The 17,861-nt window shown below is 33.9% G+C and overlaps 3 protein-coding genes across 3 annotated transcripts; all 3 read right to left on the bottom strand.

Annotated features, from left to right (window-relative positions):
* Positions 1-2,563: 2,563 nt before the first annotated feature.
* LOC18055083 (receptor-like protein EIX2) lies at positions 2,564-4,966 on the bottom strand. Its single transcript, XM_024177879.1, has one exon. The coding sequence runs from the start codon at positions 4,964-4,966 to the stop codon at positions 2,564-2,566; it is 2,403 nt and encodes an 800-aa protein (XP_024033647.1).
* Positions 4,853-5,484, bottom strand: LOC112095481 (receptor-like protein EIX1). Its single transcript, XM_024177472.1, has one exon. It carries the CDS (start codon positions 5,423-5,425, stop codon positions 4,997-4,999), a length of 429 nt encoding a protein of 142 aa, XP_024033240.1. The 5' UTR covers positions 5,426-5,484; the 3' UTR covers positions 4,853-4,996.
* Positions 5,485-14,901: 9,417 nt separating this feature from the next.
* Positions 14,902-15,533, bottom strand: LOC18055082. The gene has a single exon (XM_024178190.1). It carries the CDS (start codon positions 15,436-15,438, stop codon positions 15,067-15,069), a length of 372 nt encoding a protein of 123 aa, XP_024033958.1. The 5' UTR covers positions 15,439-15,533; the 3' UTR covers positions 14,902-15,066.
* Between the last annotated feature and the right edge of the window lie 2,328 nt (positions 15,534-17,861).

Here is a 17,861-nt window from a genome sequence, read left to right as displayed (position 1 = left end):
AAATGGGTGTAGAGATGAATTTGATGGATTCAAATATTCTCACCCTTTTGTTTATTATGCATTTGATAAAACGGTGTTGTTTCAATTTTATACTTGCAGTTTCTTAAATACCCTTGTGACCTCAATAATTTTTTTAATATAAATAACATTTTTAATGGTAAAATGATAAAAATTAAAATATTAAGTAGTAAAAATATTGGGCAGTAAAATAAAAGTATACGTATTTATTAGAAAATCTTGATGGTGAAGTGATATGTTAAGGAATATCTATTGGGTATTTGATAATATGAAAGTTGTTATAAAATCATATGTTTATTGGAATGTTCTGGTAGATGAAATATTGAGTGCCTTTGCTTTGAATCTAGTTTTGTTATTCATTAACTTATTTACTGTTGAAAATTTCCTTATTGGTGTGACTTCAGGTATCTTGTCAAGTATTCTACACACAATGTAGCAGAAGCCTACAAATGATCATTTGTAGACACGTGTGACTGTATTATTTACCTTCAGTTGTAGGACAACCTCTTCCTACTTTGGCCTTTTGAAAGAAATTTCGCATCAGTTTAAATTCCCTCTTCAATCACAACAAAAAATGTTCCTTATTTTATTGTAACGCTTTATTTCTTGATTAAGTGCATACGGTAGCACATGTGCAAACATGAAAGATCTAGTAGCATTTTCTTACAAAGTAACCAAATTTATCCCCAAGGCCATGCAAGAAGTAACAATAGTTGTACCTCCATTTGCATTTTTCGATCATTTTACACTACTGTTAGGCTGGTAGTTGCACGCAGAATACCAAGATAATAAAATACTAACTTTTTAAGTGTGTCTTGAAATGATTATTTGTGATGCATTCATGCCTTTATATAGGCAATCGTGTGGTAGTTATATGTTCGAAATTTGAACAAATAACTTCCATTATCTATCAGGAAGTTACATGTTTAAATTTGAACATATAGGGATGTGTCTCTTACAAGAGATACATCCTTGAATTTCATCACATGGCATTTTATGTGTATCAATAAAAAAAATAAAAATAAAAAAAAGGAAGTGACGGACCTTTGGGTCAGCAGAAGAGCTAGGTTTGAAACTTGCTAAGGTGCAACGAAGGTAGTGGTCGAGGTCACAGATGTATTGTATGTATCCCGTGATAAATGTTTGATATTTTCGTACTCAAATAAGAGAGCAGCCATATTCAAGCACACAAATGTTTTTCAGCTATTTACAGGCCGGAAATTAGGACTTTTAAAATGATAATGGACTATTTTTGAGCTTCTTTAAGCGGCTGTTTAGTTGACCAATTTATCATTCAGATTCATTTCGTCATTACTGCATGGTGAGAATGTCGAGATATTAGCGATGTTATGAGGACATTTAATTGAGGTTACCAAATCCCTGCCTTTGCCATGTTTTTCCTTCCAATATATGTGCGTATACATGCATGTCAGTCATTGCATTTTCAAAGACCAAGTTGAGGTTAACCGAATGTCCAGAAAATTGAGTTACCTGTTACTGATTTGGAGGAAATTTATTTATCTTTACTTGTTATCCTTTGATGAATTGTTTTCTTGTATTATCGAATATTGTTGTTTACTTTTATACATTATCAAGTTTTGATTTTCATACTATTCCTTAGGAAAAGGAGCTATACTGACACTGCCAATTTCACCATGCGCTGTGGGGCATGCCAAATAGGAGTAATTGGACACAAGGTGAGTATATCTATGCTATTGTTGAATAACAAATGAAGAAAATAAATAAGTGTCATTTTTGCCTCTAAAATTCTCTTACGTTTCTTCTTACACAGCATCTTTTCATAAAATTTATGCTTTCAACTGAAAATAATTTTATGTGAATCTTCAGGAGGCTGTTAAGCACGCTCAAGCGACTGGCCACGTCAATTTTTAGGAATAACCATGTACCAAAAGTAATTCATTTTATCAGTTGACTCTTTCTTCTTGAGCCAGAGTTCATTGACTTCCCAAAGAACCAATAAAATTGTTATTGATTTCATTGATAAATGTGGTGATTGAATGTTGTGTGTTGTAACAAATCAAAAGATTCATTCAGATAATAGTATTATGAAATTTGTTATAAAATCATGTAATGATTGGAATGTTCTGTTGGATGCAAGATTCGAGTGCTTTTCTTTTGAATCTAGTTTAGTTATTCATTGACTAACTGTTGAAAATTTTCTTATCGGCGTGTCTTTGGATAATTATGTTAACTATTCTACACAATTTAGTAGAAACCTTTAAATGATCGTTTGCAGACGTGTGATTGCTATTATTAACTTCAGCTGTCGGACAACCACCTCCTCGCTTCCGCTTCGGCCACCGCCGCTCGCGCGGTTGCTTTCCCCTAAGGCGGAACGCTCCCCTAATGATGCATTTTTACATCCCACAGCTTCAGCAGATCGCTTCTACTTTTGCCTTTTGAAAGAAATTTGGCATTTGCTTAAATTCCCTCTTCAATCACAAGAGAAAGGTTCCTTATTTTATTGTAATGTTTCATTTGTTGACTAAGTACATAGAATAGCACAGGTGCAAACATGAAAGATCTAGTTGCATTTTCTTACAAGGCAACCATCACCAAGGCGATCCAAGAAATGACAGTACTTGCACCTCCATCTTCTGTTGATAAGTAAAGAGCCAATGAAACACCAAAATCCCACCACAAATCCGAGTGCCATGCTTATATACAACAACCAGTCCACTCCATCTTCATCATCATCTTCGTTTCCATCTCCATTTTCGTCTTCAGGTACCAAAACATTCTTCTCAGTACAATTTGAAAGTGGATCTCCGCACAGGTCATTGCCAGCAAAAGATGATGCACCGAAGCTTTGCAATTGAGTGCTTGAAGGAATTTTCCCTACCAAGTTGTTATTGGATAGGTTCAAGTGATTTAGAAATGACAAATTTGACATACTTTGAGGAATTTGACCTGAAAGTTGGTTCGCTGACAAATCGAGGGATTCAATTGATCTCATAACACCAATATTATCAGGAATTCTTCCGGTAAGTAAGTTGTGCGACAAATTCAATGATTGCAGTCCTTGAAGGTTTGTCACTTCTACAGGTATTTCTCCAGAGAAAATATTCTTGGAAACGTCAATGCTTCTCACCAGATTAAGAATGGAATTATATTCAACCAAAACCCCTTTCATCACAAGTGATGCATCCTCAAAAATTTCGCTCTGCCCCTCTGACCGCAGTGAGGAATATAATATAACGGCCTGATCATATGAGTCCGTTATCGCCATAGACGACAAGTTGTTGATGCATCTCGGTATAGTCCCTGAGAGACTGTTAGAAGCCACATCTAAAATTTGTAGAAAAGCTAGACCACAAAGTTGAATGGGGAAATCGCCGTGAAACTTGTTCGATCGAAGATTGAGAATCTTCAATATTGAAAATCTTTCTCCTATCCATGAAGGAATACTGCCGACAAGTTCATTTTCACCCAAGTCAAGTACTTCCAAACTTGAAAAATTTTTAAACGACGTTGGTATTATTCCAGACAATATATTATTTCGGAGGTTCAAAGACAAAAGAGAACTTAAAGTTCCAATAGACATCGGAAGGCTACCGGTGAAATTATTGTGGCCTAAGTTCAACGCACGCAACCTCAGCCAATTCATCCAACAATCAGGGATGTCTCCAGAAAAATTATTTTTGGAGAGTTTTAGAAATTCAATGTTGTTTGAGAAATTTTCCCCCTGACATATGAGATGGAAAATGGATCCCGATAAAGCATTATTGGAAAGATCGAATATTGGACCCAACAAGTCGGATGGTGTCGTAATAAGAGGCATTGATGGATTGTCAAACTTTGGAATCCCACCATAGATTTGGTTACCAGAGATATTTAAATAAAAATACTGGTAAATAGAATTCCAAAACCCACGAGGAATTTTGGCTGAGATTCTTGTGCTGGATATATCCAAATCATTTAATTCCCTTTGCGATTGAAGCCACAAAGGAAATCGAGGCCCTAAATGACATGACCTCAACTCCAAAACTGTGAGTTGAAATGGAGGAACCCAATTAGGATTGATTTTGAAGATTAGCGAGTTTCCATTAGCTCTAAAAAAAGCCAGTTTTGTTAAATTAACAAAGTGGATTTCAGAAACAGTTCCATTCAACTTGTTGTTAGACAAATCTAGATATTCCAAGTTTGAGATTTGCCCCAAAGAGAACGGAATAGAACCGTCCAAAATGGTATTTGAAAGATCTAGAGAGTTCAATCTTTTAAATCGCCTAAGTTGATTGGTCAAATGACCAAAAATTTGAGAACTTCCCAAACGGAGTGACTCTAGTTCATTTGCAACACATGCCGAGAAAATACCTAAAATTTCTGATATGTCTTGACTCAATTTTGTAAACCTCATAGAGAATGATGTCAACTTACAGAGTTTTCCAAATGATGTTGGAATTTTCCCTCCAAGTTCATCATTCTCAGAGAGGTAGAGTCTTTTGATAGAAGTCAAGTTTTCTAGACCAAGTGACGAAACGTTACCTTGCAATCTATTAGAATAAACAGAGAGGAACTCAAGATCATTAACCTTAGACAGCCATCCAAGTACTGTAGAATTTAATTCGTTGGAAGATAAATCAAGATATTTAAGAGATGTCAAGTTTCCTAGTCGACTGGGGATTTGACCTTGAAATTGGTTTCCGGAAAGATCTAGGGCGGTAAGGGAGGAAAAATTTACAGACGACAATGGAGGAAAGTGACGGAGTTTGCAGTGAGACAACTGTAATTCTTTGAGAGAAGGGAGTGAGTTAATTACGAGTAATGAATCAGAGGCTTTACTGAGGTTCACAAAACTCATGTAGAGGTGCTCTAGCAATGAAAGACCGGATAACCATGAAAAACTGTCAACGTGCAACTCAAACCAATACCCTGTAAGATCAAGATATTGCAGATTTGAGAGATTTCCAAGTTGGTGAGGAATCATTCCTGTGAAATTTGCTTGAGAAAGATTGAGCTATCTTAGGTTCACAAGAGAAGCAAGATACTTTGGAATTTGAATTCCCTGAAAATCATTACCACTCAAGTCCAGGTGAACCAAATGCTTTAATACAAGCAAAGAGGGATTTATCTTACCAACCAGCTTTGACCTCTGGTAAGCTTCATTATCATCAGGACTGAAAGGATTTTGGAGGTTGAGCTCAAGGACATGGCCAGTGAAGTTGCTACAAAAGACACCGCCCCATTTACAGCAATCTCCATTATCAACAATCCAAGAGGCAAGGCGATTTGAAGGATCTCTGAGATCATGCTTCAACTTTAAAAGCGCTTCTCTCTCACTCTCTATGCAAGAGGTACCATTGCAGAGGCTAATGTTGATCATGGTGGCTATAGCAAATAACTCAAGCAAAGCAAGGGCAACAAAAGCACTCGTGTTAGGTTTCATTGCTGTGAAAATGTGAATAGAAATTATATTTAGAGAAGGATTAATTGTGTCTGAGAATGTTATCAATATCGCTTGCTATTTATAAATTTTAATTAATGATTAAATGTCCCTTGATTAGCCATATCTGATCTCACTTTTCTACAAGAAATTTCCAAGCTCATTACTTGCGATCATTAAGTCTTCAACGTTTCTAACTTCTGTGGATCCCGCCGTGGACGGAAGACTTTTCCAAGTCCAGCGCTATCGCTCTCAATCAATAATGGGTAATTCAGGTGCGTTGAAAGTCAAGTAGTCGACCATACATATTAAAAAATGAAATTTGTATAAACATATTATGTTTTTACCTTAGTTTAATGGTTATGATATCTTTTCCCCAAAAAGACAAAAAAGAAGAAGAAAAAATTATTATTATCAGAATAATTTTTTTCCTTTTCAGATATAAGTTTTTAAAAATAAATCAAAACTAGAAAAGACTGAGAATGAATCAAATTCTGAATTCAAACAAAAAATAAATAAATAAAACAGAGCAAACAGCCTCGGTATTACTATGATATATGTTCAGTCCAAATTTAGAATATTAATTGATTTGGAAGTATATATATGGTTTCAAATTGCAGCAGGAAATTACCTTACCATTACTTGGCGGGCAACTGTGTGAAGTCTTCAAATTCCTGCAGGAAATGCATTAACTGTGTGAACTCTTATTTAAGTCAACTAATTAAAGAGAAAATTATTCATATATGTAGCTTCAATTTTTCAATTTATCTGCTTCGATAATTCGTATAACGTAGCAGGAAAATTAGAATAATTTCAAAAAATAAGAGATAATAATGCGCTAATGGGTGTTGTAAATATTTTATTGGCTTTGCAAATAAATGCGTGCAACAGATTCCAATGAGCTTGGAAATAGTTTGTCCCTCTTCTATTTTGAAAATTATCCAATCCAAATTCTCAGCGGCCGCACTTTAATTGGAAAATTTACACATCTGATCACTTTCTACTTTCCAATTTTAAAAATGATCGCACTCCAAATTTTCTTATAATATTAACGAACTACAGGCCTTTTAGTAATATGGTTGTATTGGTGGAAAGATTAAAAAAAAAAAATGGTTGTTTTTTGTCAAATTGAATATTGTAATAGTATGAGTGCGTTATTTCTTTGAGTATTGGAGATCTTAAGTATGAGTGCGTTATTTCTTTGAGTATCTTAAAGTAAAGAGAGAAAATGAGATTTCAAGATGCAAAGTATGATGATAGAGATCTTTGTATCAAAAAAAGTAGAGAGAGAAAATAAGTTAAGGGTAATTTTGAGATTTTAAATTTTAAATTTTAACGTAATTTCTTACATAGATATATGATAGATTTAAATAGTCTTACTCTTTGAGGTTTTTTTTTTTAATTGTTTTATGATTAAGGGTATTCTGGTGTGAATGGCATGTAATTGGTTAAGAAAATTGGAAATATGGTCTTTGTAAATTAAAAAGTGGAAACTGGTTGAATTGGTAAATTTCCCACTTTGATTTGAATAGAATGACTTGGTTTTCTCAATTCTCAGTAGTTGATAAATCCATCTGAAGTCAAGAAAAGACTTAACGCTATCACTGTCTATCGCTCGCTTCGTTGTTCTTTTCAAGTATCCAAATTAATCAAACTTGCCAAATTGAATACGCAAACTACTTCATGTTCATGAAATTTTACATCATTATTCACCAGCTAGCCTAGCAATTTAGCTTGGAGCCTTAGAGTACACGGTGCATAATAATGAAAAAGAAAAAAAAAAATTCCAACACGTACAACAAAGATGCTAGCAACATTGCTTATAAAGCAGCCAAATTTATCCCCAAGGCCGTCCAAGATAGGGCAGTACTTGTACCACCATCTTCTGTTGCTCAGTAGAGGCCTATAAACTATAAAACACCAAAATCCCACCACAAAAGTGCCATGCTTACATGTAACAACCAATCCACTTCATCTTCATCCTCGTTTCTATTTCCATGTCGATCTTCGCGTACAAATACATTCTTTGCAGTACAATTGGGGAGCTCCGCAGAGATTGTTGCCTACGCAACATGTTACATTAAAACTTGGCTGTTGAGTGCTCGTAGGGAATTTTCACAAGTGCGTTATTGTTAGATACGTTCAAGGAACTCAAAAATGTTACAATTAACATACAATTTAATGAACATACATTTAATCAACTAAAACTTCATTCTATTTACCAATCTAATCAATTAATATGAATCAATCCACTAAGTATACATTATATTAGCCAAAAAATAAATTAAAAATTAATTTAATTTGATAATTCAGCTCCAAAACTTTTGGATGTACTAAGAAAAATTAGAGATGAGATCCAACTATTTTTTAATTTCAAGAAAAAAAGTAACAATAGACTCATATTGTATTTAATAAAATATTATAACAATTATATTGATAATCTTAGCAAATTATTAATTTATAATATGAATGGGACTATAAAGTTATATAGAGTCTTCAAAAAATGTATTATTTTATTAATTTATCGAAATTATTAATTTCGCCAATTACTCCAAGTAGGGACCATAAAAATTATTATATAATAAAAATTATTAATTTATTGAGTATTAATTTATAGAAGTTATACTTGACTTAGTTGATTGGGCAAATGACCAGAAATTCTACTATTAATTAAACCCAGTAGCTCTAGCTCATATTCAGCACATGTAGAGAAAACATCCTAAGACTTTGAAAATATCTCGATTCATGATGCAGATGGCAAAAGGGGTTGTTGTCCTCAACTTACAAAGTTTTAACAATGATTTTTGGATTTTTCCCTTCAAGTACATTACCGGGTGTTCGAGTGTTTTGAGACTAGTCAAGTTTCCAAGACCAATAGAAATATACCACGCAATCTACTTTTATTAAAGATGTGTATTATATTACATTAATTATATTATATTAGGCTGAATTATATTATATTGTATTAAACTGTAATAGAATACTATATTTTAGGGTATTATGGATTGTATTATATAAAAAATATATTTTATTTTAAAATTTTTATTAAATTAATAATTCAAGATTCACTTATATTTTGTTATTATTTATATTCAAATAATAATTTAAATTTTTGTAATTAAAATATAAAATTTTCACTACCGGGCACCACAAGCCATTGTTGGTTGTCGTATTTTAGTGTCATTTAAACTATATTTTGGTACTATTAGAATCCTTATTGTTAGGGCTACGTAATAATGCAACTATTACCAACAAAGAAATTTTCATTTGTTGTCAATCTATAGTCAAAGTCTCAGTTCTAAAATTTTTTAAATTTATGGCAAACAAAACTTTTTTACTAGTAATAATGACATCATCACATAGCTTCAATAATAAGGATTCTAATGGTACTAAATTTTAGTGCAAAAAACGATGTTATGCAATGACCACTGATGAACAGCAGCGGTCGAACTATTGTCGGTATAGCAACATATTTTCATTTTTAGTTCTATTTATATTACATATTTTTATTTTACCTCACCAGGGCCAATACAAACTCGAACCTCCGAGGCCGGGCAAGCATTCATACATATACTACTTGTAAGTTACTAATTCATCGTTGAATTTTTTTTTTTTTTTTTACATTTTGTAGTGATTTGAGTTTAATAGTGCAAGCTGACATATAAGGAATTGATATTATTTTATATTTACAGCAAGATAGAATCCCAAAAGTTGAAGAAGGAAGGTGTGAAGGTGGATGAAACAGTTTATAGATAACTTTTCTTTGTGGCATCCTAGTCACTAATAGTTTCATTGATGACTGATCAATGAATTTTATTTTTTTTTGGTGTTTGTCAAAGGGCGTATATGTGACAAATGATTGCAACTTAGCTCAAAAAAGAAAGCCCAATTTGTTAACAGTTATAATGAAAATGCTAAAATTAACTCGAGATGGCCTAATGGATTGTTAAATGAATCGATTCCAACAGCGGAGAACAATTCTGATAAGGGTAATCACCCATCTCAATGTAGTATTTTGTTGTCCTCCAACATTGTTTCTTCTCTATCTATTGAACAACATGATGCTATGACAAAAATTGGTTTCAAAAGCTTTTTAGGTTTAAGATGTGGGCGACTTCGGCAAGATTTATGTAGATTGCTAGTTAAGCAATGAAAAGTAGATAGGCGGTTCGTAACACTTTATGGAATGAAATCCAAGCTTACACCGAAAACTTTTACAAGCGTGATGGGTGTTAGCGACGAAGGAATGCTGACTGTGCTTGCTGGAAAAGATAGTGAAATAATTGACTTAAGAGCCAAGTATTGCTCAAAAAAGAAGGGCATCCCAATAGGTATTTTAGTTGACAAATTAAAGACAAATATCTGTGTAGATGAGGACTTTTGTATTCTATTCAGTCTTTTTACAATTGGAACTATTTTGTGTTCAACTCCAGCCACATACATCAACCCATTATATCTTCATGCTTTAAAATAAGTGAGTAACATTCACGCAAAAAATTAAGTTAGTTGGTCTTTCAACTTCTTGTGGGAAGGAGTTTCAAAGTTCAATGAAAATCAAATTTTCTCAATGAGCGAATGTGTTATATTTTTAATGGTATGATTTATTTACTAATTTGTATTATCGTTAGTTAAATGATTATGATATTATCTATCATTATTTTCGTATTAACCAATTTTGTTGTTGTTTGAAGTTGTTCTATATGTCATCAACTAAGTTTTAGCTTTTTTCTGTTGCCAAGAATGGATGTCCTCTTAGTGTATGGACTGATAGTAAAATAAAAAGATTTCTCAAGTGGCGACAAAAGTTTGGTGACTTTGAGAGCAATGTGGTATGTTCCCTTAAATAATTGTATGTTGTTTTGTAGTTATGTTATTAAATTGAATAAATTATTTATGGTTTTTTTATAGTTTATGCAGGTTCCAATGCGAGAAATCAGTTGCTCCAAATTAGTTGTTCAAAATGAAGGATAAATTGATAGTGGTGACGCAGTAAGACAGCATTCATTCCATGTCATATTGGCAGTAATGAATGGAATGGAGGAACACATGAATAGAACTATGTGTTTTCCATTTTTTTTTTTTGTTTACATGTATCCCATACATGCATGTATTGTAGCCGTGCCCCTAGTAGCATCTTCCAACAAAGCAACCAAATTTATCCACAAGGTCATCTAAGAAATGGCAGTATTTGTACCTCCATCTTCTGTTGATGAGTAAAGGGCCTATGAAACACCAAAATCCCACCACAAATCCAAGTGCTAGGCTTACATACAACAACCAGTTCTATGATTAGAGGAGATTACAAGCAAAGCCCACCCTTGATTACAACCTTGATTAATAATATTTACAACCTTGATTGCAATTTGTGCATTTTTTTCATTTGAGTGCTATTAGTATTTTAGAGATTTTTGAATAATACATACTCTAATTCTTTTTTTCCCCTTATCTTTTATTTCATTCAATTGATAGACAATTATGATTTTTGTTCTGAATTCTTAATCACTTTTAACCCGTTTGATTTTTAATTACGATTTTCTTTTTCGAAATCTTTACTATTTGTCACCCGTTCAATTTTTGAACAAGGAGCCGTTGAAGAAGAACAAATGGTTTTTATTTTAATAATATTTCACTCTATCTATGGGGAAATCTTAAAAGTTTCAAATATTGGATCATATTTGTAGAAAAAATTGTTTTCGAGTCATTTAAATAAATTCTACAAATTAAAAAAATAAATAAAAAAGAATTACAGAGCTTCGATGCACCAGCAACAAGAAGAGCTACTACTCCACTTCAAATTTCGCTCCCTCACACTCTGATGAGAGTTCGTAAATAAAGTAAACAAAATGCCGGAAGCAGAATCAGGCTGTCGTTTACGTAACGCAAACCCTTGCGTGGATCCGACAGAACACCTTCCACTTTCTTTCCTCAGATCCGAATTCATCCCGACCGCCCCGACCCTATCCACATCCACCATCGACTGGCTACCGGATTTCACCGGTTACTCATGGGTGGCGTGCGGATCATCATCTCTCGTGGTGATTTTTTAGGATTATTTTTTTACTTTTCGAAAGAGATTACAAGCATAACATAAAAGATAATTGCGCATAATCATAGAAAATAAAATACAGACTATTTTATTACAGAAAAAAATGGGAAAAACTTAAGGGGGGTATCAATGAATTTTTTAGGGCTCCGACACTAAAGAAAATTTAGATCTGATGAACGTTGAAGAGTTATTTGGCTGGCACCAACCAATTGCGAACCATGCATAACAATAAACCCAGTCCGATTTATCAAGTTAATCAATTATTATTTAATAAATAAGATGTATTAGATCAGGTGTACCGCTATTTCTGTGATCTGTTAAATTTTTCTGTGTAGATATCATGGTCGAAAATCATTAACAAACAAACCCAGATGAGTGCTTGAGGTTGTCTTGTTAGGGAAAACTCAAGGTTACTGGTCTGCTGAAGGTTCCAAAAAACATCAACTAGATCTTCCTCTGCTCCTGATTACCCTGTTTTTGTTTTGATCATTCTGTCTTCATGCTCATTAAGGATTTCTCTAAGGATTCAATCACATTCTGAACATATAGCTTCTCAAGTTTCTTCCTCAGTTCGTTAATCTCCTGAAGCAATTAGATATAAGAATACAAATCAGCCTCACAAAAAAACTAAATGTGGCTTTTGCATGCGTTGTTAAAAGTCCAACGCTAATTCCATGATCCTATTAAGTCCAAGTTTAAAGCTCAATACTTTGAAGATTCAAAAATTGCGTAGAGAATGTGAGATGCCTCTAATTTAGAAATGTCAATTAGTGGTGAAAAAATTTAAATTTAAAAATCTCTTGAACACTTGAAAATATTTGTAAAATATGCCTGTCATATTTTTAACTCTTTTTTTTTCTAAATGAAGAAAATAAATGCAAAGATATGCATGTCGTATATGCCTTGATATACGGTGACGAAGCAAAGTAACAAATGCAAATCAATTGGATGCTCCAAATGCCAAGCTGGATGGAATCCACGACTGATGAAATTCAATCAGTGCCATCATTCGGACGCAACGAAACCGGTCGTTCAACTTTTTGCTGAGACACGATTCGTTTCTGAAAATATATCCGATGTGACATTTAATATATTTCACATAACCGACAATCGTACAGTGTATGCATACTTTAGACGATTCGTCGTTTATTTTTTTATAAACGACATGTCATATTGTTCAAAATTATCTCCGACATGACGTCCAATTTTATTCAAAGCCGGGATAAGGGGCCATGAGCTGGTGAATGGGGCTACCATTATATGGACGTCCAAGGAGGCTAAAGGATCCAGGCTTGAGTTGGGCCTTTGGGGTTCCATGTTGCATTTTGTATCTGCATTAACAGAGTGGACCAGCAACAGCAACGGCAACGGTGGTTCATATCATCCTTGTTTATTGATCCTCCAATTTGTTAAAAATCCCGACTGAGCACGTATAATGTAACACTAAGCAGGTAGAAAGCGCTCATGTTAAACTTTTTTCAATTGTAAAAAAATTAAAAATCTTAAGAGGAATGAGAAATCTCATTCACTAAGCACCACTCGTACCTCTATTATTACTCGAATTCGGGCGACCATAAACAGAAAGCGTATTTATGACCAGCCAAGATGCATGCAAAGAGTAAATATTTCCTACAATTTTATTTTCAGTAATGTCAAGTGCTAATAACTCAGTGCAATTTCTCGAAGCCACGGGTACTGCTCCGAGGCTACTGAAGGGAAATTATTACTGTATAAATTCAAAACCAACAATTTTCTCCTATGCATCCAACAGTTGTGCATTCTCTTAATTTGTCTCCGTAATTCATTCTAGAACAAAAAAAAAATTGGAAAAGAGATCCTGACTAAGAATTTTTGGAAGGACCGAATGTCCATGTGTTTTAGGATTTAGTTAAGAGGCAATGGACATGATAAATTATTGGCCGGGACATGAAATCAAGTAAAGTAAATTTTGGTATCTCCCCATGAATTTCGTTGCGAGAAGGATTTAAAGGAAATAAATTGGGGAACAAATTTCCCAAACGTACTAGTAATGATTCCAAAAATTCTTTAGTTTACACAAATCAAAATAATCGGCTAATTCTATAAGCTGAAATGGAGGAATCCAATCCTGACCAACTTTTTCTCCCAGTTAGGTATTGAAGAATTGAAATCATTATCCTGAGATAAAGATGTTTAAGAAGAAGTCAAGTTTTGGAGTTGATGAAAGGAATATTGGACCCTGAAATTCAATAAAACTATAAGATCAAGAGAGAGGACAATTGAACGAGACCAAAAGTCCAACTTGAAATCAAATTGCGACCTAAATGGTTCAGTAAAGATCGCTAGTGCAAAAAGGGATGAAAATTTTTGTAATGGGTAGTGAAGAAGGGAGTGAATTAATCTGTCACCATTAACCAATTAATCAAATGCTTTGATGAGGCTCTCACTAGACACCACCCACATTAAGGTGCTTAAGCAAGGAAAGACTAGATAACAGCCAAAATAAATTACCAACATACATACGAGCAGAATTATATTCATAAAAGATGATTTTAAGTCGGCTTTTGAAGTCATTATTCTCTTCATCTTGTTCTTTCATTATCATGTTATAATAATCTCATTTAAACGATTTGTCAATTTCCATCAAAGAGATGAATGTTCCGTCAGTCATCATACGAAACGTGGCCGACATGCCATATTTTTTATAAAAGAAGACATTGTGTGTCGTCCGTTCATGGAAATCTCCCGAGCAAAAAGAGTCATAATAGTAGGACAATCATCAGGTAAAACCCACAAAATGAAAGTTTACGGCATCAATCATTAAATATTCGAAATGATCACTTCATAATTAGTTTATTCCTCTCTTTGATCCTATACTGACTTTATTTTTCTTTATATTATTTTACCTCACTTAATCGAGGCTTTATTTGAAAAGTTGATGATGGCGATGATGATTGAATATTTTAATTTGAAGAGTTCCAAGTTCTTTAGTCATAGATTTTTATCTACTTAAGTCATTTATTTGATTAGATACTGGTAACAAATACGTAGCAGCATAGGCGAGGATCAATCAAACTTTGGCTACTTTGGCCATATGGGCAGTCTTATTATCTTGTCCTTTTCCATTACATAGGTTGAGTGGACTGGATCAAAATCAAACTTAATTGATTAAATTCCCAATTTTTAATTATTTGTACTTATCAACAGAGAATTGTACTAGATTGAATTCTTGAAATATTTAATATATGAACATTGAAACATTCAATTAAGTAAGTAAAAGTTAATGAAAGATTAAGCAGAAACAAAATGGGGAAATTGAAAGGAACAAATCTATTATATACAGAGAGCAAAAACCAGAGCTACACAGAAACACACCCAAACTCCATCGTAATCCAATCCTGAGTTAATAAAAAATCAAGAATATTAAGTAAAAATTAATGAAAGATTAAGCAGAAACAAAATGGGGAAATTGATAGAAACAAATCTATTATTATATACAGAGCAAAAACCGGAGACAGGGAGAGAGTTAGAAATTTAGACAAAATTTACTCATTAACTCTACTACAAAACCCTGGTGTCATATCATATGTACGATTCATTAAGATTCTATATCAGGCTCCTAATTAACTTCAGGAATGCTCTGCAGCGCCGGCCGCCATGACCGTTGATTCGTCTCATGATAACGATCATTACTACTACTAACGTTAACGTTGATCAAGTGGGCCAAAACCTGCTGCACGGATAATCCCTTTACGTCCGCTTTACCTAACAACTCCTCCAGTTGCTTCTTCGTAATCTTGATCTTGATCTCGGTAGAAGAAGCCGCAGAAGTGGGTGATGTAATAAAGCCAACCTTGTCACCTCCCAGCAGCAGCCCTTCTTGCTTTGCCTCTTCGGTTCTGTGATTGCTGGCCGACTCCACCACTGCTCCCCAGTCGTCGCCGGCCCATTGCATCGACGGTTGGTGTTGGTGCCTTATACAATTTCCCATTTTTTGTTTTGATTTATTTTTATTTTTGGCAATTCCTGTTTTGGTTTTATTTTTTGCCAGGATTTTGGATGCGGAGGGATTTGCGTTCTTTATATAATAAAGTGGGAGTTGGGGAAAGGGGGAGTGGGGGCTGGGGAGGAAAAAGGAGGGAAAGGGTCAGACCAAATTGTGTGCCACGTTGGACGGGCTGTCGTTTGACGTGGCGGATGATGATAAGTTGACCTAATCAACTACTATTTCGGATTAGTTTTCAGCTCTGTCCATGTGAGTTGAGACTTTAGAAGCTCCAAGCTGTCGGTGGCGGCTGGCTGGCTTCTCTTGGATTTGTAATGGCGGCAAAGGCATTTGGGCATTTAGCTATACTCTCTATGTAGGTAAGGTTTGAGTAATGACTTAGCAGACAATCGCAGCCACTTTATAATGAGTCATGTTGTCATCTAACATTATCTAATTAATTTGTAATTTTAATATTAATTATAGATTATTATTATTCCTAGCCACATAATAAAATAAAAAATAATATCTAACCACCAACAAAATATTTTCATAACAGAAATAATAGCAATGTAGTACTGTTGTTACAATACTATTGTTTTGTGAGCTATAGTAATGTTGTAGAATGAACAGTATTTTTTAAAATATTTTAATGGAGTTCAAATATTAATATTTCAAAATATATATGGGTGTTCACTAAATTAATTATTTTTTATTATATTTAACTATACTTTAAACTAAAAATATGCAACTTTGAATTAATAAATGCAGTCCACGAAGGCAGGTAACTAGCATATCGAATATTAGAAATATTTGTTTTAATGAATAACAATAATAATATGAAAATAAAAGACTAACAATTATAATATCATCCTCTGGGAATTTTAACGGATTCAAAAAAGTACGATGCATACAAGTCAGGGGAGGCGTTCGGTTCAGCCCTGCGCAGCCAAAACTGAAGAGCGACGTCGTCCCCCAAAGCCGAGCCGAGCCACGAAGCTTAAAAAATCAGATGGCTAAGCCTTCAAGTGTGAAAAGGGTTCGGGACGGAATCTCGCACCTTAAAGTAAGTGTGAACACAAACGGGTGAAAGGAATCTCTCATCAAGGTGCCATAGCACTTTCGCCAGCAAATCCTCTCAAGATGATTATATTAATTATTATGCACTTTAATTTTTCATCAATCTTCTCCTTTTCCATATCACGTGTACGTAGAAAAATTTTGAAGGTAGCAAAATGGCACCAACACTCTTTTAACTAACATTTTTACAAGTCCAATATAAATATTCCTTTTTTTTTCTTTTTAATCAAACAGTTTTCTATCTATGCAGCGGCATGGACGAAATTTATTTGATTTGCATTGAGGTGGGCATATCGGTTATATTTTTCTTTTTAATTTTTAATATTTTTTGGATCATTTTTAATTTGTTACAAGACTTTTATGAGAATTATAAAGTCGGCTGAACAAATCATAGATAGTGATTATAAAATAAACATGTCGTTTTCTTTTTCTTGTTTTGTGAAGTGCCCTAGAATCTTAAAATGATCGATAAGATGGACAAGTGAAGAGATTATAACATTTTGCTTGTTGTTTAATTTAGATTAATATAAGTTTTTAACTCATTTTTTGCGTGCGGTTGGTGGCCTGGTGGGTCTAGCCTAGGTTGGCTCCTAAAGATCAGTTCCACGAACTCTTAAGAGTTACCAAAAAGCAAATTCATGTCCATGCAATAATAATAATGCATGCTAGCTAAAATCCAAAGCAAAAAATAGGGAGACATTTTTCAGACAGCATTAATGATCTAAAGCTTATGTCATGTTGCACCTGCTTTGTGGGTTCTGTACACGTGGCACCCAATTACAACGGTCGAGACTCCAGATGGTTCCTCTTACAAGTTACAACCATCGTCGATGGTGACTTGGTGTGGCCGCGTGGCCCAAAACATGCAACCTAGCTAAGAGAAGATTTTGTAATTTTTCTTTTCAGTAATAAAATCAAATTTGGACTAAATTACCTTCAAAATGGTTGGAACTCGTAAACCAATATCCCTGATTACTGAAAAGATTGATGAGTAATTGTGCTGCCACTACATTTTTTCTTTCTTCTTATAATAGATGTAACTGTACCTGAATTTTCTTTTTGAAAAAAGAAAATAAATGAACATAACTTCCTTTTAAGCAGGGATCATACAAGCACAAGGACTGAATTAAAAAAAATACATCAAAATGCTTATCGTGACAAATAATGTATTACAATAAAAAAAAAAAAAGCACGCATGCCAAGGCATTGCAATTCTATTTAAAGAGATTACTGGTTTCTTCCTTAATGAAATTAATATATACTACTTACTTTCTAATTGTTTTCATAGCAACTAATGACCCAATAACACCAAGATTTTAAAGGATCAGGATCCTCTTTAGATTTGATTT

This window comes from Citrus clementina, unplaced genomic scaffold, assembly GCF_000493195.1.
Source record: "Citrus clementina cultivar Clemenules unplaced genomic scaffold, Citrus_clementina_v1.0 scaffold_1, whole genome shotgun sequence".
Classification (NCBI taxonomy): Eukaryota; Viridiplantae; Streptophyta; class Magnoliopsida; order Sapindales; family Rutaceae; genus Citrus; species Citrus x clementina.
Note: the sequence above shows the minus strand (reverse complement) of the source record. Positions and strands in the feature narration are given on the sequence as shown.